Source organism: Dicentrarchus labrax, unplaced genomic scaffold (assembly GCF_905237075.1).
Source record: "Dicentrarchus labrax unplaced genomic scaffold, dlabrax2021, whole genome shotgun sequence".
In the NCBI taxonomy this organism is placed as follows: Eukaryota; Metazoa; Chordata; class Actinopteri; family Moronidae; genus Dicentrarchus; species Dicentrarchus labrax.
In genome coordinates, this window is record NW_026136703.1 from 5,479,185 (window position 1) to 5,507,118 (window position 27,934).

The following is a 27,934-nucleotide window of genomic DNA, read 5'->3' on the forward strand; positions in this document are numbered from 1 at the left end:
AAATCACTGACTGCTTCAGAAGTACACCACTTTGAGTTCTTTTATTATCAAAATTTCTGAAACTAATTAAAAGGGACCCTTATCAGGCTTTGAAAGCAAATCACGTATTGAGTAGGAAACAAAAGTTAATCCTATTATTGTAACCGGGATATTGGCTGACTGAGTCACATGCAGATTATTTTGATTTGATTTGAATCTCCACTACCAGCTCATCTTCAAACAAATTTGAAACATAGTGCATTCTGTCCACAAGGGAAACCTCACATCAGACATGTTCCTGGCTGATAGCCTGCTGATTGGTTTTGTGCCCTTCACACAATATTCTCTTCCCATTGTGTGTCCCGGTCCTGGGCATATTTCTCCTCAATGACTTCTTCCTGTCAGCCATTTTGTGAACATGCAGGCGCACTGTATATGAGGGGCCCTATTTCAAAGCTGCTTGTCTCTCATTCAAGAAGCTTAAGCTCTTTAACACCTGCAATATGAATTATATAACAGTCCCCCATATTGACAGTATCTTGCATAAACACACACACACACACACACATGCATCTTGGACCTATGAGTATTCGCACAGTGCAAATGGAGACTAATCACCCACTATCATATCTGACACTGCCTCTGTTAGCGCTCTCTCAGTCTGTGGACAGACCTGGGTTAAATTTGTATTAGCTAGCAGTTCTTGCTGTTTGTTTTATCCTACTTGGAGTGGCAGATGGGTGGAGTTTACCACCTTAGAGTTTGTAATTTTGGATAAACTTTGAATTACACATGGCTGTGTTATTTTCCTCATGCAATTACTTTCTGACTGCCTAGTCTCTAGTGGAACACTGACTAAAAATATCTATTTAGAAACACAGTGTCTTCATATTTAGAATATTATATTAATATATTGTGCTTTAAAGGATGTAAGGGGAATTCAGTCTTTAGGATTTTGGAAAATGTATTATTAGCAAATATTTTATGTTTTTGTTATTGTCAATTATTCTCATGAAAAGATCATTAATGAATTGATCTTACTAACAGTTACTGTCTGTGTAGCCAAAGTCGGATATACTGTATCTTACTCGTCCCTGCCACAGAGCTCCATTGTTGTCCAAATCTTCTCAAATCCGAGGTTATGCTGATTTTCATTTATTGAACCCAGTTTTTCTTTTGTCTCTATTTGTCTAACATTTTCAACTTGCAGACGCACCTTCGCCTCATTTTTGCATACTTGTCTGCCCCCTTCCACGTGTGTGTTTCCACTGAATTTTTATATAAATGTCTGACATCTTTTTTAAAATATGTCTGAACACACTTTCATTAGCACTACATTAACCACCAGTGAAACCTTAAATAAAGCCTGCAAGCTAGCTCGGCCAGTCAACCCGAGTCAGCCACTGCACACACTCTACTATCTGCGACATTATGCACCCTTTTCATTAATGCGGTGTACTTATCAGTGCTCTGCTCACTCTTCTCCCACCATGCCTGCAGGTCTACTCCCGTCACTCCCTGCAGTGCTGAGCTCGGTGTTTCCTTGTGGTTAGTGGCGAGGTCAGAGTGTGGACGTTAAATATTAATGCCTTACATATTCTACATTGGCTGACTGAAATGTGATTAGTGGACTGACAGAAAATTAATCTGCAGGGATTCATCGATTCAAAAAATGCCAAACATTTACTGGTTTGGCTTTTGGTTATGCTGATTTCTGTATCTTATATCATTATAACTTTTAAATATATTTTGCTTTTGGAGTGTTGGTTAGACAAAACACACATTACATTGGCTTCTCAGAGCATTTCTCACTGTTAGCTCACATTTTATACAATTCATCATCAATCAACCCTAGGCTCATTTTTCCACCTGTTTTGTCTCTTCACTTTGGCCCCTCAGACCTCTACATTAAACACCTTCTTTTGCTGTCACTTTCCATGCTAGAATTATGTTTTAGTACAAGTCTCAGTGCCTCTCATGACGCCTTCTTGTCTAACCCTGTCTCTCAGTCTCAAATGTTACGCTCACGTGCTCTGCTAGCTCTCTGCTGTTTGTTTGAAGGATGACTGGCTCTGGTAATCAGCTTTCACTGGCAGCCTGAAAAGTAAGTTACGGCGGTGTGCGGCTGCCAGCCATCTTGTGTGTATCTGAATGTCACCACAGCTAGTTGTCTTTAAGAGCACATGAGAAAGTGAAACAAAATTGAATTTTGGGGCTGTCAACCAGTGCTCTTTCAGCAGCCTGTCAAAATCTAATCACAGATGGCTTGATCAGACAGTGTATCTCGCTCTGGTAAAAGGTTTTCTGTCTTTATGAAATTTGGAAAGCTTCCACCCACAGTGAAAGACTGCCTGTGGCCTTTTGCATACAATGTGTGCATGGTTGGCTTTGCTGCAGGGCCTGTGCTGTACGTTGGAGCTGGAACAAGGGTGATGGATGGAGCTTGTTACTCACAAGTGATTTGCATCATCTTTACTGTTGCCACAAAGCTGCCGTGGGAACAATCGTAAACCACAGGGTTTTTTTCTCCTTTTCCACAGTAACAGACTCTCACACTCTGTCAGAACCCATCTAAAGTTGTCTCTCCTTTCTTTCGTCTCTAGCCTCTCAGGCATGGTGGGGGGAAAAAGAGACTGGTCTTTGACGCTAGCGATCCACTTTTTTTCCCCAGCCTCCCTCGGCTCCAATCGACCCTCCTCCGCACGGTGAACCACTTTTCCCTCTGAATGTTCCCAGGCTACACGTCTCTTTTTCCCTCTTCCTCTCCCTCTACTGTATCTCACTCTCTCCCTCGCTCTCCCTCCCCATTGCAATGGCTTCGTGTTGCGGTGCACCTTCAGGCTGTGTGTGGGATGGTGTTGTGGGCTGGCATCTGGCAGCCTCTGATAAGAGAGCGGAGTGAGCTGGTGCTATTCCTTCTGAGATGTTTTTTTTTATTTTTTTTTTTGGTCGTCCAGGGAGACCATTGGGCAAGGTTTTTTCACTGTGTCTTAAGGACCGTGTAGAAAAAAGTACTATACAATAGATTTAGACCACAAACACAGTGAACGCCTGTGCCTTCCAGTAAAAAATGTCTTATAAGCGTAATTATTTGTTCTTTTGTGATTTCCTCACAAGCTGCAGCAAATCTTAAAGCTGCATTAACTGATTTCTGTGGCCACTTGGCAGCAGCAGAACAAGCTGAAAACACAGCTCACCATCTCACCAGTTTCTAAAAAACAACTAGTTGGTGCTGGTTTGGTTGTATGCGGTTGGTTTATATGAGCTCTTTTGCTCATAACAGCTCCCTTCTGTGGCTGGAAGTTAGGTTGATAAGGGCAAAGTTGGGAGTGGAAAACCAAAACAATGAGCTGAAAAAAGCTAAAACGCTCAGTAGAACTGAAAGGTTCTACACAGCTGGTGATTGTCTGTGGGCTTGTCATTTGAAGAATTAAAAAATACAGTGATTTCAGCTTTAAAAGTGGTCTATTTATCAGTGGGTAGCAAATGAAGCCAAAACACAAGTAACAAAAAATGCAGTTCCTTAAACAGTCACTTGAGGCTGGCTCCAGAAGTAAGTCAATCTCCATCAGGCCCCCATGTTAAAATACAACATTTTACAACAGAAATAAACATGTTTACAGCCTGGTAAAAAAAACAGGTTTGGTCTCTATAGCTACTTTCTTCATTGTACAACTGTGCAATGGGTGAATTTTTGTATAATTCACCTGTTTATCAAGGCTTAAAGTTATGCATAATTTTGGGCATGACTTGCGTAACTTGTGGGTGCTGTCACAGGTGGCTGATTTCATTAACTAGGCTTCATTCAGACCACCTCAGCTCTACCCATGTGCCACATCTTTGATCATTTTTCCGATTAGCAGGGAGTCGGTGGAGTCAAGATGGAAATGGCAAGAGCCAACTACACTGATCTTCACAACGGCTCTTCAGAAACCTATTGGTGATGTCACAGAGTCTACATCCATTTTTAATTATACAGGCAATTATTCATACATCCAGCAGACACAAAGCAACATTAATTTACTCTAAAGTCAGTAAGTCCAATATTTACTCTCCTTTTCACTCTGTTTTGGTCTCTACGATATGCTCCAATATGCCCACTTGGTAGTTGCTAGCGGTAGCTGATGCTGGTCAGATGGCATGCAGACAACAGTGGTTTGGAGGCAGGAAACCAAAACAATGACCTAAAAAGGCTCTGTAGAACTAAGACTGTGTAGTTTCTGATAACTTGTTGTGGGTTTGTCACTAGTAGGACAGCTTACCTTTCACAATAGACATAAAAAAAATCAAAAATATTGATTAGTACAGCTTCAAGAGTGGCCTATTTATCGCATTCTGTCACAGCTTGCAGGTGGAAAAATAGCTAGACTTTATTATTACAAAGATATGAACTTAAGTTATGTTTTTCTGTTGATCTTCCAGATACTGCTTCAGCTTCTGGCAACTCATGTCTAGCTGGAACATGCTCTCCTTCACTTACTGATTGTGAATAGATAATCTAAGCCACAGGCTGCAGTTTATCACAGCTGAAATCTCTTTCTAGGAAGTTTTGGAATTAATTGCTTTACCTCATCTGCAACATCTGTATATTAATTTAACTCCTAGGCCTACTTTGTTGAATAGCATACATGCCCCCTCTTAATGGAAATATCTCCCCTGTTACACCTTTTCACTAGCTTAATTTTCTGTCTGACCTCAGGTTGTGGGGGTTGGGTATAGAGACTAACATTATTTGTCATTCTGCAATTAATTGCAAATGTGACTCCAGGGATAAAGTCAGACATACCTAATTGCTATAATCATATCCATTTTAAGCCTCACATGGGAATGTGCATCATGGGCCATAGATTGATTGTGTCTTTGCTATAATGGTATTGGAGAAAGGAGTGCCAGACTGGCTGGGTATATTATTTCTATTCTATGGCTCCATCGACCACACTTAGATGTCCCAGAATCCCAATTCATAAAACTCTATTATAAGCTTTTTACTAGTAAAGTCTGTGGTCAGTGTTATTTGTCTTGTTTAATACAAACCCCTCTATGATAAGGATGAACTATTTTTAAAGGAAAGGAATACTGTTTAGGAAAATAAATCAAGTCAAATTAGAACACTTCTCTGCAGTCCCAACAGTTTGGGTAATTGGATTGATTTATTGTTTATTATCTGATTTTTCTATAAAGATTGCATTTGGTACACAATGCATTTTAAGCCTCATGATGGTGGCCAAGGGATTTTCACTCAGCCATTTTCTGGTATATCATCCATTATTAAAATAAAGGCAAAAAGCTAAGAAATTCTCTAAAGGAGTGAATTGTGATTGGTGAAAATTTAAGGTTTCGGATAATGTGTTCATGTAGAACCTCATAAGATGATTGAGAAAGGAGCCTTTAACATCTTTATTGCCTTAAGATATCTTATGCTGTCTTTTACCTATACCAGAATTTGAAGTCCATATTCAAGTGATCAAAAACTACAGTACAATTTGGAATTTGTGACTATGAAAATGTACTCAAGACCCCAAAATCAAGCTGCACTTTTTAAGGTATAACACAAAAGTGATGTTAATTTTTCAGTGAGTTAGTTTTTTAAATTTTATTTAATAGTTTATTATTTTTTTTCAGCAATGACCCAAGTATTTAAGTTGTAGAATTGATATAGACATTAGTCTCATTTACATGTGATGTTATTTAGCCTTTTTCTTTCCATTCATTCTTAGTCAAGTTACCAAAAATGCATTATCATCTCATGAATAAACTTTCAGGATCTTTATCCATCTTTCATCCTCAGGGCTCCTCTGTTTCAGAGTCTTGATTCTCCTGTTAGACATGAGATCAAACACATCATGGAGAACGCAAGAACACATAGTGAGAAAACGCATACACATACACAATCCTGGCCCTGGGTATCTCACCCCTTGCTCCATCTCACGCTTGAAAGGTTCAGAGGCTCTGGCCGGAAAGTTCAGCAGTCAAGAGTGATGTGATGTGCCGGGCAGGGAGCCAACCAAATAATAAATGAATAAGAGACACAAGTGAGATGCTTTGACTGGATAAAGGGAGCAAACGCATGAGGCGTAGCCAATGACTTGTCAATTACCCACTTATGTCTGATATAGCATAGAACCTGCGACTTGCCTCAGGAGGAGTAAGGGCTGTTATGTGACGGATACAGGAATGTTTCCACCACTGCAACTATATATGTGGCCAGCTTTAAACTCAATTTGTGTGGGAGCTGTCTGAAGCTGTACAGCTAACTGACTCATCCCCAAGTTTATCGTGTTATACTGTATGCTGGTTCCATATCTGCACCTCTACAGCCACCCTTATTGAGCAGTCACGGGGGAAAAAATTATTCAGGAATGTAGTCATTACTTGAGTACAACAGCACAGGTTATTTCTGATTTATCTGTCTTTAAATAACCATTGTCCACTACTCAAACCTTTTTTAGAGCCCAGGAATCTTTTTTTTAAGCTCACATTAGACTCACATTTGGGAGGAACTGGAGAGAACCAGGATATTTTTGGTCCCTGTGCTTCAGTTGTTCTTCCTGATGGTCCAGGAACTCAGGATGATGTTTGCTATACTGTCACTGATTGGTTAGACAAAACAAGGCTGCTACTGGACAGCAAATAGATAGAGTATAGTTAACTTTATTGTCCCAGAGGGGGAAATTTGTCTTGGGCACAGTGCTACAATTTGTTGCTTACATAAAAAATGTCAGAATATGACTACAAAACATTCGATTAAACTATTAATGCTGACTGTAAGAATTGAAGTGTTGGTATATTTATTGCACATTTCTCTATTGCACTAAGATTTAGTATTAAAGTTCAGCAGCTTGATGGAGGCTGGGACGAACAACTTCAGTCAGTTTGATTTGCAATCTGATAGTGGCTTTGACATTATTTTGTCTCTCTTCAACTCATTTTAGCATTGAAGAAAAATTACATACTTGTTCAATGATCTTATCAAATAAAATTGTTTCAGTGTGTAAATTCCTAAAAGTGCATTGTCACTCTGAGTCATTTTTGAATAAGGGTAAAGCTGATTTAATGATTTTGTAAAACGCGCCTTACTGTAATGTTGGCTTGTCACATAATTGCGGCAGCGTAGGCATCATAAATGCTTCAGTGTTTACTCCGTTATCAAAATGATTGGCTAATCTTCAAACTTTTTAAGATGTGGTGGAAATGCAAAAACCACAACTAGACCCCTTTTTATTTATGGGGCTAAAAGGGCCAAAATGACCAAAAATCTGAAAGCTGTCTTTATCAAAATCAAAATCATTCTTGTTCTCTCTTCCAATTATTTGGTCATTTGTAATGGAGCAAAGTTAGTTTGAAGCTACTATGTTTGTGATACGCTCTAACACACGCTTGTAAATTGGATCTAGAAGCTTCTATTGCCCATTCCTCACTGTTGGTATCACTGCTGGAAGTAGCCGATGCCAAAACTTTTATTTTTCTTCCGTTGGTGTGTTCTCTGTCAATGTCATAGTGTTGACAGCCAATTTGGTGCTACATAAATGGTACACATGCTAGCGCTCTGATTGTTTAAAACATCCGAAAATTCTCTAAACTGAAATGTCAGTGACCAACAATGATCTCAACTCTAGTTACAGCTAATTACATTACTGATGTACAGTAACGTCAAGTGTTCCTTCAACATGCGACAAACTCCAGATGGTTGGAGCAACCTACACCATTATGGTGGTTGAAAATAAAATAAAATCCTGTCAAAGCCTGATTCTCCATCTGCACAATCCATGTCTTAATCGTGCTCTGCTCCTTACTGCAGACTATCCCTGACAATTCAGTGCAACCTGCTCAAATGATTCAGCTTACCTCCACTTGGATCTTTGCTGCTGAATATGAATTAAACTCATATCAAGCAGCCCGGTGCACATTGTAATATCATCACAATGAAGCTTTGCCATTAACCTTAGATTTTGCCAACTCATGTTTCTTAATTTCTCTTATAAATGATTAACCTTTTTTCATTTGCCTTTCTTTATTTTTCATCTGAAGGCCTCTAGCATCCCCAAATCACCTCTCTGACCTTAACACTTCCATTTTAAATAGCTTTACAAAACATTATAATGTAATTTCAGCAGGAAATTGATAAGAAGAATTGGAGACGCTTGAGGAATAAGGTGCATTCAGGGACAACGGCCCCAACAAGCTAAATATTATGCCAGGCAAAACAACAAAGATAAATACACACAGTCTAATCCGATAAAGGTTAATTAGGTTGGCAATGGTTAAAAAAAAAGAAGAAACAATTTCATTTATTAACTGCTGGCCTCAAGCAGCATCAATTAATTTGACCTGGTTTTGGGTTGTGGAGACCTCCCCCCTGCTCTGGCATTCATTATTGTGCACGGGGGGTTTCATCAAATACCAAGCAGGGTTGTGAAGTGTGGTTCTATTAATCAGCATGTATGTGACAATGTGTGTTTGCAGTTGGATGTCGGCGGCATGAATGCAATTAGCACAAGACAAAGGTAAACTACGGGAATGAAGAGGGTACACAGGCTTAATATGTCTGACCTTTCGCACCATGACGGCTTGTTGAAGCAGCAGCTGTTTCGAATGATGAATGAAAACATCAGAGATGAACAATGACACAAAGTGTTAATCATTAGTTCACACATAATTATTACGTATTCCCTCACACCAAGCAAATGTTAGGATATTGAAAAGATGTTGACATGGCAGCCTGTGTAGACACTGCAGACGTGTAAATATAGCACTAGAATGAAAGCTGAGACAGGCAAACACAGAGCTTCCTATTCTGACATATGGAGACTCTTTGTGATAGTAGTTCATGATGTAACAATACATTTTGTTATAAACAACCTGAAGTTTTTGTAACAGATTATACATATTGTGGTCGCTATTACAAAATGTGGGACTTTTAGAGGGGGAGGGGAAGGGATGGGTCGGGAGAGACAGACAGAGACAGATATTTTTAGAACGATAACACGCTATTTAGATTAAGATCAGAGTCAACTATAACACCACAGGACATAGGAGTCTAATTTAGCTATTTTAGCTTAACTGTTAAAAATATAATGTTTACAGATGAAGACATCCATTTTGACACAATTTTCGTAATACAAAATGCATCTCCCACATTTTGTGAAAACCACCACATGTTATCATTTATTAAACAACACTGTCTTACTTGTTGCATTCATGCTGTTTATTATAAAATGTGGCAAATTAGTACAAAATGCAGGTCTTATTACGTAATGAGGTTGAAATTTATTAAATGTTGTTGTGTCATTACATGATGAGTTATACATTTTTGAACATTGAAGGTTAGTTATTGTAGTTTGGCCCGCATATTAACATGGTCAGCAGTTGTAGCAGTGATTGTGACACACAGCTTGTGGTGGCATTTAACGGACTTAGCGCCCAATTGCCATGTTTTATGGCAAATAGTTTACTCATCTCTCAGTAATACCTCTGTCATATCCTAAAAAACAACAACGAAAGACTCAGAGAATAACCATGTTTTAAATTTTCTTCATTGTCTGTACGTCCATAGGTACATTGCAATCAGGAGCTGCCAATAGCTAATTCAGCATATACACAGCATATTTCTGCATATGGGAAATACATATATATATATATATATGAATAAAATTCACTGACTCCTTGCCAATATTCTACTTCCTATTTACATCATCCGAGGCATTGTGGGAACTGTAGTTCCAAAACTTAGAGCATGATTATCCTCCAAATACGCAATGAATAATAATAGGATGGTCAAAATCCATTAATATTAACTGTTTTCATATTGCACATTAATAATGATTTGACATTACTAGGTTCAGAATGTCCCATTGACATTGTTGTAAACACTAACGCTGTCCTCTGTCCATTTTGGTGGGGAGTTGTTGTCTCTACTTTGATTGAAAAAACAATCGAAAGCAAAAGTTCAGTTCCTTCACAAACACCCACTTTACTCCCACAAATAACATAACAGTGGCATCAGTTTCATCGAGTTGTCTTGTTAAAACGTGCAATTACAACTTCACCTTGCAGAGCCCCACTCAACCAGATCATGACTCTGGCAACCGGGCTACAGAGGCTGTGAGACAAAATCTATTTCCCACCAAAATCCAGGCTGCTTTAGAGTTTTTAGATGTCTTGCAGAAAACAAACTATTGTATTCTGGGTTGTCTTTGAGAGATAAACATTCTGGACTTTATACACAGACTATTTGAATGAAGTCTGACTATAACAAGAGATGGGGAGAGACAAAGGAAATGCACAGCTGCAACTTCCAACCTTGCTAGAGTTAGCAGTGATGTCTTGAGTGCCAATGAAAGCTGAATAGCTGGCAGCCCAATTTGCACTACCCAAACATTTATATGGCTGGAAAGTGACTATAGAGATGTAAACAGAACTTGTTTTTTCCAAGGGTGTGGTTAATGGTATCCTTGGGGAATCTAAAACCTACTACATTAGAGAGACATTTGTTCTCATCTGGATTCAATGCGCCGTGAAATGTAGGAATAGAAAAGGTGCTAACATTGCTGATGTTAAGCAGTCATGTTTGCCCTGTTCACCCTCTGAGTTTAGCATGTTGACAAAAATATACAGATATGACCTCAGCGTTCTCAATCTGAAAGAAAGGTGCGAAATTGAACTCATTTTGTTTGCTAAATGTTTTATCTGGGTTCTACAAAGTGTGAACTTCTTCCACTTGCCTTAAGCTGGGTGCACACACCAGAATTTTAAGCTCTGTGATGCAGTGTGTCTTACTGACGAGCACCTTTGGCTCCGTAGTTTACTTGTCTCCTCACATTTTTGCATGCCCAGGCTTTGACTTTTTTATTCATGAACCAGATATTTTCTGACCCAGCTGGTATTCTTTTGTATGGGTAATTCAACTAGGGAGAGTTTCATGTCCACCCAATCATTGGATTTGCTCCAACTGGCAGTCATCTCACATTGTCTATATGCAGAAAATGAACTGGTCAAAGCCCTTCCACTCTGAAACTTTTTTCTTGTGAGAAGAGAAGAGAAGAGCGCTGACCGTGGTGCTGAACCACAGCACTTTAGTTGCACAGGGGTAAGAGGTTACAAAGTAGGCAAGAGTCAAAGCTCTTTATGATGACAGAAAATTTGCCAATGATGAAATTTCAATTATAGTAACATTAGTTTGTCTAAGCAGCCTTCAGAGTTACAGGGTCTCTTTCTACAAAAAAAAACTATTTTTTTAGTTCTACCAATGCCCATACACAACCTATCCTTAGTCTGTTCTTGTACAGAGTTATATTTATAGGCTCTAGACTGATAAAAGTCTGCATCTATTTCATAGAACCTTTTCTGGGAAAGGTAGCAAGAAAAGCTCACAGCTGGTTGATGTAATCCTCAATATCTGGCTGTCGCTCTTCTAGAAAGTTAGACCCATTCAGGTAGTCCTTTCGTATCCTGCAGACACAGACGACTCGGTACAATGTGTGTGTGGGTATATGTGATTGAACAGAAAGATTACTTTGGTTATCATCCAGGGAAGCGTCAGGTTTCAGTCACGATATGCTGCTTCCATTTTCCACTCTGATAATCTCCATCTTTTGTCAAGATTTTCCATGTTGGCAAGATTCTGCTTATGAATCCTCTGAGCAGTTTCTCACTTGCACTTATTTCCTAAAAGACGTCCAGATTGTAGATTCATTATATGAAAAAAAAAGGGGAAAAAAAGAACTGTTAGTCTGTCAGTTTAAAGCTGCATGAGGCAGCTTTATACGTGCTGGCTGCTTCAAAAAGCAGTGAGAGATAACTGTTGTCACAGTTTTCAGCATCAGCACCCACAAATGATGCAACATGACATCAGTGGATTGAACACAGCACACTCAGGTTTACCAAGCTGTCATCCTGTGACACGTTTTATCAAAGCGTAGTGGGAGAAAGAGAAAGGGAAGAGATGTAACGCTGGTGAGTCCAGCTCCCTCTGCTCAGTGCTCACTCAGTGTTGTTTAGGAGACAGCAGTAGTGTATTTCACCCCCAACCCACCCCTATGTGTGTGTTAGAAGATTACACCACTGAACACAGCTGACAACTGCAAATATCACTGAGGCAAAGAGGACCGGAGCTCAGTTAGGGCTGTCTTCTCTGTTGCAGCCAATTGAGACCAAAGCAATTCATTTGGGTCTACAGCAGAGCGTCTTCACATTGAAGCCTTGGACTGATGGATAGAGGGTTTGTCAGTGGCAAAGAGAAGAAGAAGCCACCAGAATGACCGCCCTCCTCTCCCTCAGGGGCCTTCAGTACCTATAGTACACTTGAATTTTTGCCTAACAGATGGCAACACAGCTGTGCAGGCATGTTCATGTGAAGGTTATCCTTGTTCAACAAACTCCTGCTCACAAAACACACCTTGCTTTTCACAAAACACTCACTATCCCTCTGCCTGCATGCCTGTCTCTTTTTCTTTCACTCATGAAACGTTCTGTTAAGTTCTGGCAGCTGGAAAAAAAAACAAACAAAAACAACAAAAATGGGACTACGTTTAGAAATAGACTGTCTTGGTTAAAACCTACTGCTTGGTTAAGGTTAGGGAAACATTGTGGTCATTGTTAAAGGAAAAAATATTGGAGATGGGATGCAGTGTGGGTTTTCTGCAAGGGCTCTCAGACTTTTTAATTTAAGGAATAGTTCATAATTTAGTGTAATGCATTTGTTCTCTTTCTTGCCCAGAGTTGAAACAGATCTGTACAGACAGTCTGTAGCCAGCGAAATTTTTACTGTTCACCTAATTGCTGTTACCTGAAATCCCAAATATATCTTCAAAAGTAATTAAGTAGATTATTTTCAATTTATCTATTCTGTATAGTAAGTTGAATTTATTTGAAAAACCTAATTTAAGTCAAGTCTGTAGTCCGTATGCAAATTGAAGTTCTTAATAACTTCCTGGAGCATCCGCTGGTTGCTTGGCAACCTCATAATCATGTGAAGACTACAGGAGTCCAGCACAACCCTGTACAACTATATGTAATTTTTAAAACTTTGGTTTTTGTGCAGATTGAAGCTCACTAATTACCACATAATTTTGCTTTTATTTAGTGGCTGGTAGGTGGATTTAGTTACTTTTGGAGAGAGCCAGGCTGGCTGTTTCCCATGTTGAACAGCCACGTTTTTACAGTAGCCCAAAATGGGCAAACCAAACACTGGCTCTAGACAGGGCCTTTTGGGTCTTCTTGTGTGTTTCACAGGCACCATAGTTTCTTCTTTGCGCTTAGAAAGGGAGGGTGAAGCCAGGGAGTTGAAATATGCAACTGCACTGCTAGATGCCACTAAATCCTACACACTGGGCTTTTTAATGGAGAGATACAGTAGTGGAATCAATCGTGGCAAAAAAGCAAAGAAGCATATTTCCCTAAGTGTCAAACTATTATTTTAAAGTCCAATGTACATAAGTCAGTCTTTATAAAAGTAAAAGTTCTCATTATTATTATAATCATAATCATTATTATAATTATTATTATTATTATGGACCAACATAGGTCTACTGTGGAAGTAGTGTGTATGGCATAGAACCCCATAATTGTCATACAATAGCGCATTCTGCACACTGGCTCACTGGGACTCCAGTCCACCAGCTCACCTGACAAACTCACTTGTCGACATAGAACAGTTGACTAATCAATGTCCATCAGCAGTCAATAAGACATGTCTGCTTCTGACAGGAAATCAGCTCCATAAATACATGTTCCCTTTCAGGAAATTGACAAAGAAACATTGATCAGTGTAATCTAGAGTTTATCCATGTCCCTGTGCATATTATTTTCTTACACAGGAATTAAATGAGTAAAACCTGCATGTGGAGACTGATGTGAAACTTCAGTCAGGAGCTTCAACAATGGCTACAATGTTGAGTGGCAGTATGAATTCTTTGTAGCCCTTCTGAGACCATCTTAATGGTCTGATAACATTCTTTATTATAAAGCTTTTCAAGAGATGAAAAGCATTATTGTCACTCATGACATTTTTTCTCCTAAGCACACATTACTGATGCGTTATGTAACCATAATGTGTGGAATATTTTTCAAATTGCATGTGGTTCTTTTTAATGTATGTATAAAGCACTCACTACATTAAGTACAGATTAAATGGATCAGGTATTCTATGTGGTTATGAACCTCATACAAAGAGTGAAAAACCTCCAAAGTAACGATGTGAGCTTGACTGATGAAACCCACAATAAAGAATAAAATTATTACTGGTGTCCTCGTTGAATAAGACACAATATCTGCATTTGGAAAACAGAAAAAGGAGCTTGAATTTCCATTTTGTTGCACAGCACTTTCAAACAATGAGGAAAAAATGTTGTACAGATAAATGTCTGTTAACTGTTTTCTATATTACCATTTGATTGACACCAGCAGCACTGATTGATTATGATGTCACCACAACTAATTCAACTAATGGCCAGTTCTTGAGAGGGTTTACATTTGTTGTTCTAAATACCATCATAATAAATATGATGTATGAGAGAAATCCCTGTTGTGCTGAGGAAGTGATGTCCTTTCACATTCACAGAGGCACAACAGCACATTTTATTTTATGAGTGTACAAAAGTGGAAGAAATGTAACAATTTGCAGTTAATGGATGCAGTCTGGATTAGTTTTGGGACTGTCCCTACACAGTGAAGCACAAAACACAAAAGCATAGAATGTATATTAACAAAGTCGCTGCCAAAATTGATTAAAAAAAAAAACATAAATTCAACTTGAGTACATTTCTTTTCAATGTGCACTGTATGGTCAAAAATCAACTTTACTATTCAACAGCATGCCAAAGTAAGTGAAATAATGTGTTGAAAAAAATAACTACGAAATATACAAACAGTAGCTGCAGTCTTTGTACTTTCCTTACATTCAACTGAATACCAGTGTTCCATGATAGACACTTCCTCTGAGATCTTCACCTATTCATTCATTATCAGCACAGTATTTCTGTCAAGCTTTTCATTTTTCCATGATTCAGATTGTTTAATGATAACAATGACATATTCACCATCAAAATTCTTAGTATTATTTGAAACTATGACTCAGTGACTTCATAGATGGGTTAACAAATGCAGGTAAAATGTGCACTTGATGACTTTATTCATGCTTTTGTTCTACAAAACTGAGGCTAAAGCCACACCAGTTGATGGTCCATACAGAAGAGATGTAAATAAAGGAACAGGATTGTTCCCATTAGGTATTGTAGAGCTAGCCCTAATATTAGGGGTTAGATTTATGCTTTACAGTTAGTCAGACATGCTAACATTTGAAGCTTACATTAGAGCAGATTTTGGATTTTGAAAGGTAATTAAAAAAAGACAGCAAACTCTTTAGCTGCTGACTACGCTCTAGCACACAGCTTCAACATGTGGAGAAAACTAAAGCTTAACAGGCCTACTGACCCCAGTTACAGTTGCTAAACTATAATTAGAGAGTTGCTGTTTGGGTGAGGAGTTGTGCAAATGGTCCATTTTGTGATGCACTTACAAAACAGATATGTAAAGTTAAATCTCATAACATTCAATGGATATCACATTTTATAAATAGATCACATAGGCAGTACTTGTGCATTACATGCCACATATGAGATGAAAAGCCAAGACAGGCACTAAAGAAGGCGGGGGTCACGACCATTCAAATTAGTTTATAATAGTTCACACTTCTATATGTTGTCACCACTAATGCACTGTGGAACTGCACAGAATGTGTGCTTGTTGGTATTTCAGCAGCGCCTTTGTCCCTTACATTGAAATGTAGATGGTTAGTGCCTTGGTGAAGGCCATGAGTAAATGGATGTGTACATTCAACATCATCCATGGTTCTCGTCTCTATGTGACTGAACCTCCTCCCTAAAAGGTCACCTCTGCCTCTCCTCAGCCTTTTCTCTGCCCAGTAACCACAATACTACCCACAAATGACACATGACATAATGGGAAACTGTAGCGAGAATGGAAATTATACTGAACTTTTCAATAGCATCCAGCCAGCTCTACGTGCATTTCTGCAAATTTATAGATTTTCCCCAGTTTTTGAAATTGCTTACCCACCGCAATTGTCCCTTTTTAGGGGAAGATCAAAAGAAAATAAAAAAGGCTGCTTCTTTGATTTGTAGGGCTTTTCAGTGGTTGTTTCTGGATGTTGTCCATTAAAATGAGTCCATGAGAGAAACTGTCTGTCATCACTGACGGCTCTCACCATGAGGCCTTGTGGGGATTAGCTCCAGAGTGCTGAGAGGGTCAGAACAGTACGCATCAAGTCTGCAATTATTTGGCTAAAATAAACATCTTTTTCACAGAGTTGCACAGTTTTCTGCAGTGCTGATTGAATTTAAAATAATAGGCTTCTCAGAAACATGACAGCTGAGAGTAAAGGTCTATCTATGGTATGAATTTTTGCTAAGAAGTTAGTATATGCCCTTGGTGCTTGTTTTGACTTTTTTGGTTGATATTGTTGTTAACAAATACTTATTAACATGAAACGTTTCTGCAGTGACTGCACCCCCATTGTATTTTTGGTATATTGTATCTGGTACAATATTTGTGTGGATGGGCACAAAAATAGTGTTATCACTTCAACCCTCTCATTTAACCAACTGGGTGGCCAACAGTGTTAGCCATTGCTTAGTCCACCACAATCAGCTAACTGGCCTAGCTTGCTAGCCTCAGAGACAGCTTAAATTACTAAAAGATTGCTAGCCAGCGCTATGTGGGCTTGTTGAAAAGGAGGGGAAATGCTTTGTATCAAAGCTTGTAGGTGGTAAATGCTCCATTAAATACATTTGGGGTTTCTTGTGGCCACAGTGGCAGCTGATTAGGAAATGTTACATAGTGTTGCTTTAAAGGTGGCAGTTAGGACCCCCATCCTGCCATCTCATTCTAATTATCTCTGCATAACACACAGTCCAGATGCAGTTGCACTTCATGATATAATTACAAACTGGTATCGGAAAGGAGAGGGGTTATTTATGCATATTGACTCTTGTAATTATGAGTTATTGAAAGCAGAGTCTGCACATGAAGCGGTAAAACAGGGCAGTTGTAGATAAGGAGTCCTCATGCAGCAACCAGCATCTCTACGAATGATAATGAATGATAGCAACAAACATGTGGTTAACATAAAAACATTGCAACTGTCCCTCCCCATGGTTCTAGTGAGAACTACACATATTCTAAGGCAGAGTTTTCCATTGAGAAATGTTGCTGGTGTAAAAAAAAAAAAAAAAAAAAAAAAAAAAGATGATTGAAATAGATTTTTAGGTTTTGAGTGTATTAGGAATTAATGATACAAATGTCTGGGGGAATTAAAAGCTCGTTGGATGAAGCCAAGTGTGGCTATCCATTTGGAGGAGTCAGCCAGGTGTGAGGGCTGTTAAGACGTTCACAGATGCGTGCTGATTTCGTCAGCCAGCTCTGACGAGTCTAACACCTGCGGCTTGTGGAATATTTTTTCGAAACTGCATTATCTTTTGCCAAAACGGTGCAGACATGATGGGAAAGAGAACAAATAAGACAAAGGAATAGACATACAGATACAGAAAGAATCACTCTCAGACCAGAACTCTTGGACCAGAACTTTAATACTGCACCTCTCTCACATTTACATTGGAAAGATGATGCAGCACTCCAATGAAGAACACATCCATTGTCTATGCAGTGCCCTATACTTGAACTACTTTCCACTGCATGCATAACAGTATATCTCTAATGACAGCTTACTGTATAAGCATGTGCGTCATTAAAAATAGCTTCTTAGCGCTGTTTAATACCAGGCTTCATTCAGAGAATCCTCATGTGATTTCTCACACCTTCTTTGCATTGCTAAAGACATGCATATCAATGTTATGATGGAGAATATTCATGTGAAAAATCAAGGATGACAATTAGACCAGCTCATCAAGTGAGCAACCTTTGCCTGCATGGTCCAAGGACAATGGTGGAATTTTATCTGACCCATGTTAATGGGTGCTACTGCAGACACACACAACTGCAGCTGTTTCTTTGTTTTGTGGATGAGGTTTTTCATCAAGATGAGGATCATCTTATTTTAATGTAAATTTAATTAGATATCGAAAAATAAAATTATCCTCCAGCTTAGTGCAACTCAATATTGTCTGACACAAGCAACCAAAAATAATGGTAATACTGTACCTCAGCTGATCATCATCTCAAATTTAGACTGATAACTTTTTGTTTGTTTGTTTTTTGCAGGTCCCCTTTCTAGGAACTAACATGGACAAAGTGGTCATCAGTCTCCTGCTTCTGGGAACCGCAGTTACGATGGTCCATGCATGTCCCAAATACTGTGTCTGCCAGAACCTCTCAGAGTCTCTGGGCACTCTGTGCCCCTCCAAAGGCCTGCTCTTTGTACCACCAGACATCGACCGGCGAACTGTGGAGCTCCGGCTGGGCGGCAACTTCATCCTCAAGATCACCACTCAGGACTTTGCCAATATGACAGGTCTGGTAGATCTCACCTTGTCCCGCAACACCATCAGCACCATTCAGCCTTTCTCTTTCATCGACCTGGAGACCCTGAGATCACTGCACCTCGACAGTAACCGGTTGACTGAGCTGGGACCGGATGACCTTCGAGGGCTAGTCAACCTGCAGCACTTGATCCTCAACAACAATCAACTGAGTCGGATCTCCAAAGAAACCTTTGATGACTTGTTACTGACGCTGGAGGATCTGGATTTGTCATATAACAACTTACGCAGTGTGCCTTGGGAAGCCATCCGCAAGATGGTTAACCTCCATCAGATGAGTCTGGATCACAACCTCATCTACTTTATTTCTGAGGGGACTTTCACAGATCTGGATAAACTGGCCCGCTTGGACCTCACCTCCAACCGTCTCCAGAAGCTCCCTCCGGACCCCATCTTTGCTCGCTCCCAGAGCAATGTAGTAATGAGCACTCCTTATGCACCTCCACTCTCCCTAAGCTTTGGTGGAAACCCATTGCACTGCAACTGTGAAGTGCTTTGGCTTCGAAGGCTGGAGCGTGAGGATGATATGGAAACCTGTGCTTCTCCTACTAGCCTAAAAGGGCGCTACTTTTGGTCTGTTCGTGAGGAGGAGTTTGTTTGTGAGCCACCTCTAATTACACAACATACACACAAGTTACTAGTGCTGGAAGGCCAAACAGCAAGCCTGCGCTGCAAAGCTGTTGGTGATCCAATGCCAACTGTACATTGGGTTGCTCCTGATGACCGTTTGATCAGCAACTCCTCCCGAGCAACGGTATACGAAAATGGCACCTTGGACATTACAATCACCACATCTAAGGATTACGGGACCTTTACTTGCATAGCTGCCAATGCTGCTGGAGAATCTACAGCGTCCATTGAGTTGTCAATCATTCAACTCCCCCATCTGAGTAATGGCACAAACCGTACCACACAGTCCAAATCGGGGCTTTCGGACATAACTAGCTCTACCAAGATCAGTAAAGGGGAGTCTAAACCTCTTCCAGAGAAGGTGGTGTCTGTATCAGAGGTGACTGCTGTCTCTGCTCTGGTCAAGTGGACTGTTAGCAAATCAACTCCAAAGGTCAAAATGTATCAGCTTCAGTACAATTGTTCTGAGGATGAGGTCCTCATTTACAGGTAAGAACGATTAATGAAACTCAATTTCATCCAAGTAGGAGCGAGACCTTTGTGGTCAAAGTGGTAAATTAAGCCTGAGGTATAATCTTTAACTTCAGAATAGTCACTGCTCAGCGCCTTGAGTCGATTGCTAATTGTTTGCTGGGTGAGTACTTGAGAAAGTCAATTTCTTTAAGTGTTACTCGGAGATCAACATGAATTTTCATTAATCCTTCTTGAGATTTTTCTTTTTTCCTTAAATTGACAATTGCTTACACCAAAAGAATGAATAGTGAGTGCACATTTTTAAGAAAAATGAAACTCAAAGTGAAATCCTTGCCCTGAACCATTAATTAGAAATCCAAGAAGAAAAAGGATTATAGACCCTCATTTTAATGTATCCTTCTTAAGCTGCTCAAGTCCATAAAGTGTAAGCTTGGAGACTGCAGCTGGAGATCTTTGGGCTCTGTGAAATCAATTTCCCATGTCAAATGCGACAGTGAAAGTAGTTACATTCACCCAAGATAACTGAGCTGGAAATATATAAAAGAGCCTCACCATTTAACATTAAATAAGTTTGGGGAAGACATGGACAAACACCTAATATACTGGGCTGTGTTGTAAGATCAAACACAGAGATCCATTTTTATGAGTTCTGTATGGGAAACTATAGGATATATTTTATCTGACAGCTTATTTTCCGGCATTTGCCATACACATATCACACTCTTTTCAAGTTCAGCATCCCCTTAGGCTCCAATGACTCAATAGACTTTAACACAACCACCCTAACAGAGAATGACTACCCTTATGCTAAAGATAATATTTACTACATCAGAATAGTGTAACAATTGGTAAAGTGGCCTGTTGTGGATAGCAGATACAGCAGTTCTTTGTCAGCTTCCTCTAAGACTGACAGTTGATGGTGAATCCCTTTAGCAACACCTCATTCAATAATTTATTCTGTTCCATAGTCCTACAGGCTTTACCTGTACTGTGCAGCAAGAGCCGTTTAATGAAAGATAATCGACAGAATATGGGAAGGCAAAAAGTCTGGTTATTAACTGGGAATATGAGATTAGAACTGTACACAGTATTGAAGAAAGATATTACTTTGTTCAAACACTGTGAATGCAACTCACCATCCTTGCGAATTCAATAATAAGGTGTTTATCTGATTTCCTTGCTTGCACACTCTGTGCCAGAGAAAAAAGAACAATATGAATTTTCAATACCTTGTTTTTACATTGATGGAAACAATGGGTGACTCATCCGCATTTCTGGAAAATTCCTTTATGAATTTTCTCTAATGTCTATAAAATTGCAAACATAACACTGATGCATGCTTTATAATCTTAGCATTTCTCCTTCATTCATTGATTTGCAGCAGCAAAATAATTTCCCTGAAAAGCTATTATTTTAATGGAATTCCTGATACAGTGTTAAGTGTTAAGTTAAGAATCGCATCAAACCAACAAACACCTCAACATATACTTTCGATTGTATTGATAGTTTGAGACATAGTGATTTATGATTGTTATATTTTCCAGTTTGACCTCCCTCTCCTGCTTATGGGGGCTAACCTTCAAATTCCCCTGTTTATGTGGTTTGATACTTTAAATTGTTTTTTACTTCATTATCAGTGGACACAGTATGTTTATATACAGAAGGAAAATGACCTACAGCAATATATTTATGTGTTCTTATGTACTAACGGCTGTGCAGTCCTTTTGCATGTCAGAAGACAAATTAGGAGCTGCGAGGAAAAGATAACAAGCACAGAGAGGCCAACTACTCCTTTTGAATTAATATTGATAGGACTTCATTGCTTGCACATGCACACCTACTGTGCTCCTCTACTTGGCTGACACAGTTTCCCAGGGCACTGCCCGCACTCAAGCAATGGCGTGATTAAAAATCAATCAAAGCCATGTGGGGGAGGAGAAAAATTGCATGGCTTCTCTCAAACAAGTGAGTCAACGCAGCTTCTTCCTAGTTATGGAAAAAGGCAATTAAGGATGAATAATGGACTGCAGCCCCACTGGTGTCTGGGCTCTGTGGTGGAGGCGCTTCAGAGGGATCAAAGCTATGGATGCATAAACTCTAGGAAAACAGCAAGCCAACAATGGATGGATGGATGAGCAGCCTATTTATAGATAACTATACAAATATGAATAAGAGTCTTCAAGGGCCATTTTCTACCCATATGGTATACAGTATGTAACAGCTGTCATTGTTACTCCACGTTTATTGCTTAATTAGTATAAATTGCAGTGGTTTCCAACCTTTTTTGTCAGATGTACCCATATCAGATGAGTCAAGTACCCTTCCCTTAACTGATACCACCTGTCATGTCCTAAATGTTTGGTTTGAATTTATGTTTAAACTAATAATTATATAAAAGTGTATATTGATACAATTACTTTATTAATCATACAAGGCATGGTGATCTTAGCCTTGTTGATGCTTAGACTGGGTTTTCAATAGGGATACTACCATTTGCTATGAAGTACACTGAACATGTCAACCACTTAATCATTACCTTTGACTTTCTATTCCAAATTCTCACCTGTATATTTTAGAAGTACCCCTGCAGAACCAGTATCTCTTGCTGGGAATTACTGATATACAGTATTTGGATTACTGTTCAGTGCAGATGTTATAAAATATTAACATGTCCAATTAAAGGTTAACTGATGCTTAGACAGAATAGAATGTTGATACTAGATGATTCTGCAAACCCCAGAATATGTTCAATATCGACATTTTAGAAATGCTCGCTGTCTGCAATATCTGGGTTTAGGGATAAGATCACTATGTGGGTATGTTTAGCATTTGGCAATTAAAGCTCTTGGTTAAAGCTGGATTTAAAGTCAGTGCAAGGGCTTAAAGTGAGTCCTGCTGTAGATTCCTACAACAGGTTTGATTTTTAGTTGCACATTGAATTTCATCTGTTGATATCACCAAGACACGTGTTTGTACAAAATCAGTCCATACCATGCTTAAATTATAACTTGTATAACGTGTTTATACGCTTGCATTTAGCTGGGGATTGAACTAGCAAGCTTCTGATTAGTGGACGACCCCGTTCTACATCCTGAGCCACAGCACTTCTTTGTTTTTACTTGCAGTTTTTTGCGGTGCTTGACTAGTCAAACTACATTTATACATGTGACAGCTCTAGTGTTTCTCTGCAGTCTATATGGATAGATAAGTTTGATGGATAAAAATCACTGGCTGTCTACACAGCACTTATGTTCCTACAGCATTCCATTGATTGGTGATGCATCTTAGAGAATTAACCTACTGCATAATGGACTTTTAATTTCAGTTAAAACCAGTTAATCAGTCATATTAAAACATATGGAACAAAAACAGAGTGAGTTGAAACTTAACTTAATGCATGTTAAATGGAACGTACAAGAAATTACATTTAGCCCAAACAATATTCCAAAAGTTGCCATTGAATACTTATCTCATTACTATTGCTTCATGCATATCAAATGGGATATACTGGGACCAATGAAGTCATCTTTCTGAATTACTCTGTGCATATAAATAGCCACTTAGTCTGTTATGCTGGGGCAGATCAAAGAAAGAGCCAAAATGAAGCATGCTAAGCCAGTGTTGATTTTCACACTAAAGTTCTCTAGCCTTGTCTTGAACTCCCATTGCAAGAGGCACATATTTTTAATATAGTGTCTTTCTGTCTCTCTGTCTTTTTTCAGGATGATTCCCATGATTAACAGAGCCTTCATGGTCACAAATCTTGTCCCAGGGATGCAGTATGACCTGTGTGTCCTGGCCATCTGGGATGACACTGCCACCACCCTCACTGCCACCAACATTGTCGGCTGTGTCCAGTTCATCACCAAGGAGGACTACCCACAGTGTCAGTCTCTTCACAGTGGATTCCTGGGTGGCACCATGATCCTAGTCATTGGTGGCATCATTGTGGCCACGCTCCTTGTGTTCATCATCATCCTCATGGTGAGGTATAAGGTGACCAGTGGCATCCAGACTAATAAATTACCCACTGTGAGCAACACGTACTCACAGACCAATGGGGGGTTAAACAGGTTCAACGGTGCCCCACCACAAGTCAAATCCACAGTGGTGGTCATGCGTGAGGAAATGGTAGAGTTCAAGTGTGGATCCCTCCAGAGCAGTCTGTCTTCATCCTCATCCTCTTCTAACTCATTAGACAGTCAAACAGGAAGAGGGGCTGGCGACCGCTACAGCATGCAGGGAAGCGAATGCAGCACCCTGCCCAGCAGCAAGTTCAGGAGACATGGTGCCAAAGCACGACCAAATCTGGACCACCTTTTAGGGGCCTTCACCTCACTGGAGCTGCGAGGGGTAGCAAGGGACAACCAAGGGGCTTCTGGCCCCTCCACTGCTTCCAATGCTGTGACGACGGTGGCTATGGTACCCCCGTCCGATAAAGAACCCCTGCTTGGGAGGGCCGAGTCCACTACCATGCTGGGACGTCTCCTAGGGCTTCCCCAGGAGGGTAAGCCCAAGAGGAGCCACTCATTTGACATGGGTCATGTGGGTGCCACACAGTGTCGCAGCAACTACCCTCGCAGGATTAGTAACATCTGGACTAAGCGCAGTCTATCTGTGAATGGCATGCTGCTGCAGTACGATGACAGTGAGGATGAGAAGCCCACTTTTGAGAGCTCTGAGTGGGTGATGGAGAGCACAGTCTGAGTGCAGTTGTGGTTCATGGCCAAACATGAAATCTATATCAGGAACTAAAGGAACATGAGTGTAGAGGAAGGGATGCTCGAGCGGGAATCTGCCTTTGGGTATTGCATGAAGTTCATCCATGTGAATACTGTCTAAATAATTATGTAAGAAAAAGACACTCAAATCAATAGATTCCTGGCCATGATCTCAAATCTGACAGTCTCTAACTGTATTTGAAATATTGTTCCCAATTCAAAACAACATGGAATCTTGGATTGTGCAGATGGAATAATTCCCTATCCACAGGGCACGTGAGAATATCTCCGAGAGAAAGGGGGAAAAGAAAGATGAGAAATTCAAAGTGGATTTACTACGTCTTAATCAAAAGAACTGAATGCCAAGAGGATTTGCCTCGACTGTGGTGAACTGTATGTGCATCACAATGTCTTGGACCCTCAGCATGAAATGGGACTACTGCAACAGTAGAGAGAAAGAGCAGAAAAGAGAATAGAAAATTAAAACAAAGTCATTTTTATTTTCATCTGGGTTTTTCTATAATTTTTACTATTTATTATTTGAGGTGATCCATCAGCAGGCAGAGGCACGGCTCTTCAGTGAGGTTATATTTGTTAGTAATCAAAAAACACAGATGATATCCATTCACATACAGCCATTTCACATGATCCGGCAGTACTTTCAGTCAATACTTCAACCAATCACAAATTGAAAACATGGTTATTTTACAGCATGGACCTATGGTCAAGATATCGGGAACACTAAACCACAACAAGCCAGTCTTGTATTTCTACCTCAGGTAATGTATCATATGAGGTTATATATATATATATATATGAAAGCAAATGGAAATACAACAAAACCCAAATGCACAAGATGGATCACAAACAGCTCAAAACAGCTCTGTACTTGTTTGCAAATGCTTCAAAGCATTATTTAGTCTCAAACCAATCCAATTCAGCTCAGGTTGAATTCCTGCTGTGACAAAACATCTTTTTGAATGCTCTGATACTCTCCCCATTGGGTAACACTGGTGACAGTGGTCCCTGGAGGCTAAAAGGCCATTGATGTAAACAAAGCGTCTGCCTCAGGGTACGGTTTCAGATGCTATCAGCACACATTACAGTCGCCATAGGGTGATAGTGTTTGAAATCCATCATGCCCACTTAATCATTTGCTTAATCCCACAGCAGGATGTATTACTCGGCTGTAATTCTCTTTAACAGAGAGTAAGACAATTACTCATTTAGCCAGGTTAAATGGCGGAATGAGTCCAAATTGAAGTTTATTAGCTTGATAAAGGTCATTATGCTATTTAGGAGAGAACATTAAGTGGAGAGAATGGCAGAAAGATAACTTTCTAAGGGCCAAACTGCTGAAAAATCTCTGGAAATCTATTTCACCCAATTGCATGATACAGAACCTTTGTTGGTTTATGTCTTCTTTGAATGGATTCATCAAACAAACCATTTACCTTTCATTCACGTTCATACAGAGCTGGACATTGCAGTAAGGTACTGTGAATAAGTGGCTGTTCAAATTACTGCCTACGATCATCTGAGACATGCCCACACATTTTGATGCCTTTCTCAATATCTTGTGGATCTCTGCTGCATTTCAAGATGTGGGGTGGTCATAATTTTTTTTATCATTGTTTTCTTCCCTAGGTGTACCGTTCTGTATATTGGCATTTTTTTGTACAATAACTGGGTGAGAATGTAAACGGGGGAAAATCGTGCAGTAGTACTTTTATTTTCATGTGAAGCGAACAGTGAGAAGGTGCTTTACTGTGGTGTACCAACTTGGTCATTGTTAGTTGGCTCATTGAAATGGGATTTTACACGTTACTACAAGAAGTGAAGGCTGTTTATAAAGGGTCAGTTCACACAAATTACAAAAATACATGTTTTCTCACTTATCCCTAGTGGTATCTAGCTATGTGGATACTCTTGGTTTTATTTGCCCAGGTTTCGAGATATCCTTCTGTGAGATTCCACAATACAGTGGGGTTGGACTAACATTTATAGCATAGTAGCTATCCCTTTCATTTTTGTGGGTGTAACCATTCTTTGTGGACAATTTCAATTCAAGATTCCAAATCACCAAATGATAAAGTACCTCAAAGGATAAGTCAGGTGATATTCTATACATTTCTTATATCTTTCTAACAGATTGTAGGTTTGGTACTTTGATGGAATTAGTTGTTCTTCTCAATGGATTTCCAGAAAGCCCTATAATAATAATAATATCTAAAAATATCATTTTAATATAATTGTATCCATTATCCATATCGCTCACTCTTACAATGGGAGTGTAGGCATCCAAAAAACATGAATAGTTTTGCATAATTATTATTATTATTTTTTTTTTAAATTTGGTACTAATCATAAAGGAGATGGAGACCGTGTGCAATTGGTAATTGATGGAGTAATGATTGGTGTAATTGTTTAATCAGTGCTCAGCTGAACATGTAAAAGTACGAAATTTGTCAAAAGGCAAACATGGAGAGTAAAGTTTTGTAAGAATAATTGAATATTGAGTTTAAATGGAGCAGTTGTTCCAAAGAAATTCCTCTGGAAATCAACAGTAATATCCATTGTATTGGACTGGAGGCAGAAATCTCAGACTGATATCCCAAAGCCTGCATAAATAAAACCAAAAATGTTTGCATGGATAGATACCACTAGAGATACAGTAAATGAGATTTTAAAGAAAATTTGACATCTGGGTGAAATGACCTTTTTACCTGCTTTTGCTGCTTGTGACATCATGTAACATCCTCCTCCATTTTGCTAACTAAGAATACAATTTAAGTGTGTACTTGACTTGACATAGTCATGATTCTCACCTGAGGTTCTAGGACAAAAACAAAAAAAAAAGAACTGTTTCTGTGTGAAAACATTTTGCTACAAAAGAATATAAAATATTGATCAATTCCTATGAACCAAACTGGCTCTTCTGTGGTTTTTCTTTTTGCAACATCCTACAAATACACTATTATTGTATGTGCCTTGGATTACATTACTAATTCCATTTTTGGCCCTCATCCTTCTGAGCTTAAAGTCTTACCTGACTGTCCCTACCCACAAAGTACAAAGAAGCTAATGGAGTGTCCTTCCTACCTTGCTGTCTTTGTTTACTGTGGATGAGCCAAGGGTTTTCCTCCTGAGGTCCAGCTGCTGTAATCAGGCCAGTCGCTGCTGACTCACCTCAGCGCTGCCCTTATTACAAATCACCGGTACATGCAGCTCCTGGCCAGAGCCCATAATAAGGCCTTAATTCATATAATCTGTCAGGAAAGGTGCTTACGGCAGCACAGAGTAAATATAATCTCCACAAGGGCCAAGCGTTGCATGATAAGACAGCGATATGCACCTGCTGAATGCTCAGAAGGAACATGACTGCTGGATGTTGAATGTAGAAAGATTGTTATTATCAGGTTTTAGGCGGGCACGATACAAAAGATATTCAAATCAAGTCAAATACACTCATCAAAAAGACAAATAACAGTTGTGTGTTGAAAAGTAATCTGACTGCAACATCAGTTTTGTAAGAGTAACTTTCATAGCAGTGATTGAATCACAATTATCTTGCTTGAAGTGAAAATGCATTTGAAATTACGGTAAGTGCAAAAAGCC

The 27,934-nt window shown here is 39.4% G+C and overlaps 1 protein-coding gene across 2 annotated transcripts in view; it reads left to right on the plus strand.

The window, feature by feature from the left end:
• The window catches only part of LOC127360122 (leucine-rich repeat and fibronectin type-III domain-containing protein 2), a 134,423-nt gene extending 107,178 nt beyond the window's left edge, over positions 1–27,245 (plus strand). For both annotated transcript variants that reach the window (XM_051394393.1, XM_051394394.1), the window contains 2 exons: positions 18,214–19,610; positions 23,318–27,245. In XM_051394393.1, the coding sequence (XP_051250353.1) occupies positions 18,235–19,610; positions 23,318–24,302 (2,361 nt within the window). In that variant the 5' untranslated portion in view covers positions 18,214–18,234 and the 3' untranslated portion in view covers positions 24,303–27,245. The remainder of the gene's footprint in view (positions 1–18,213; positions 19,611–23,317) is intronic.
• The last annotated feature ends 689 nt before the right edge of the window (positions 27,246–27,934 follow it).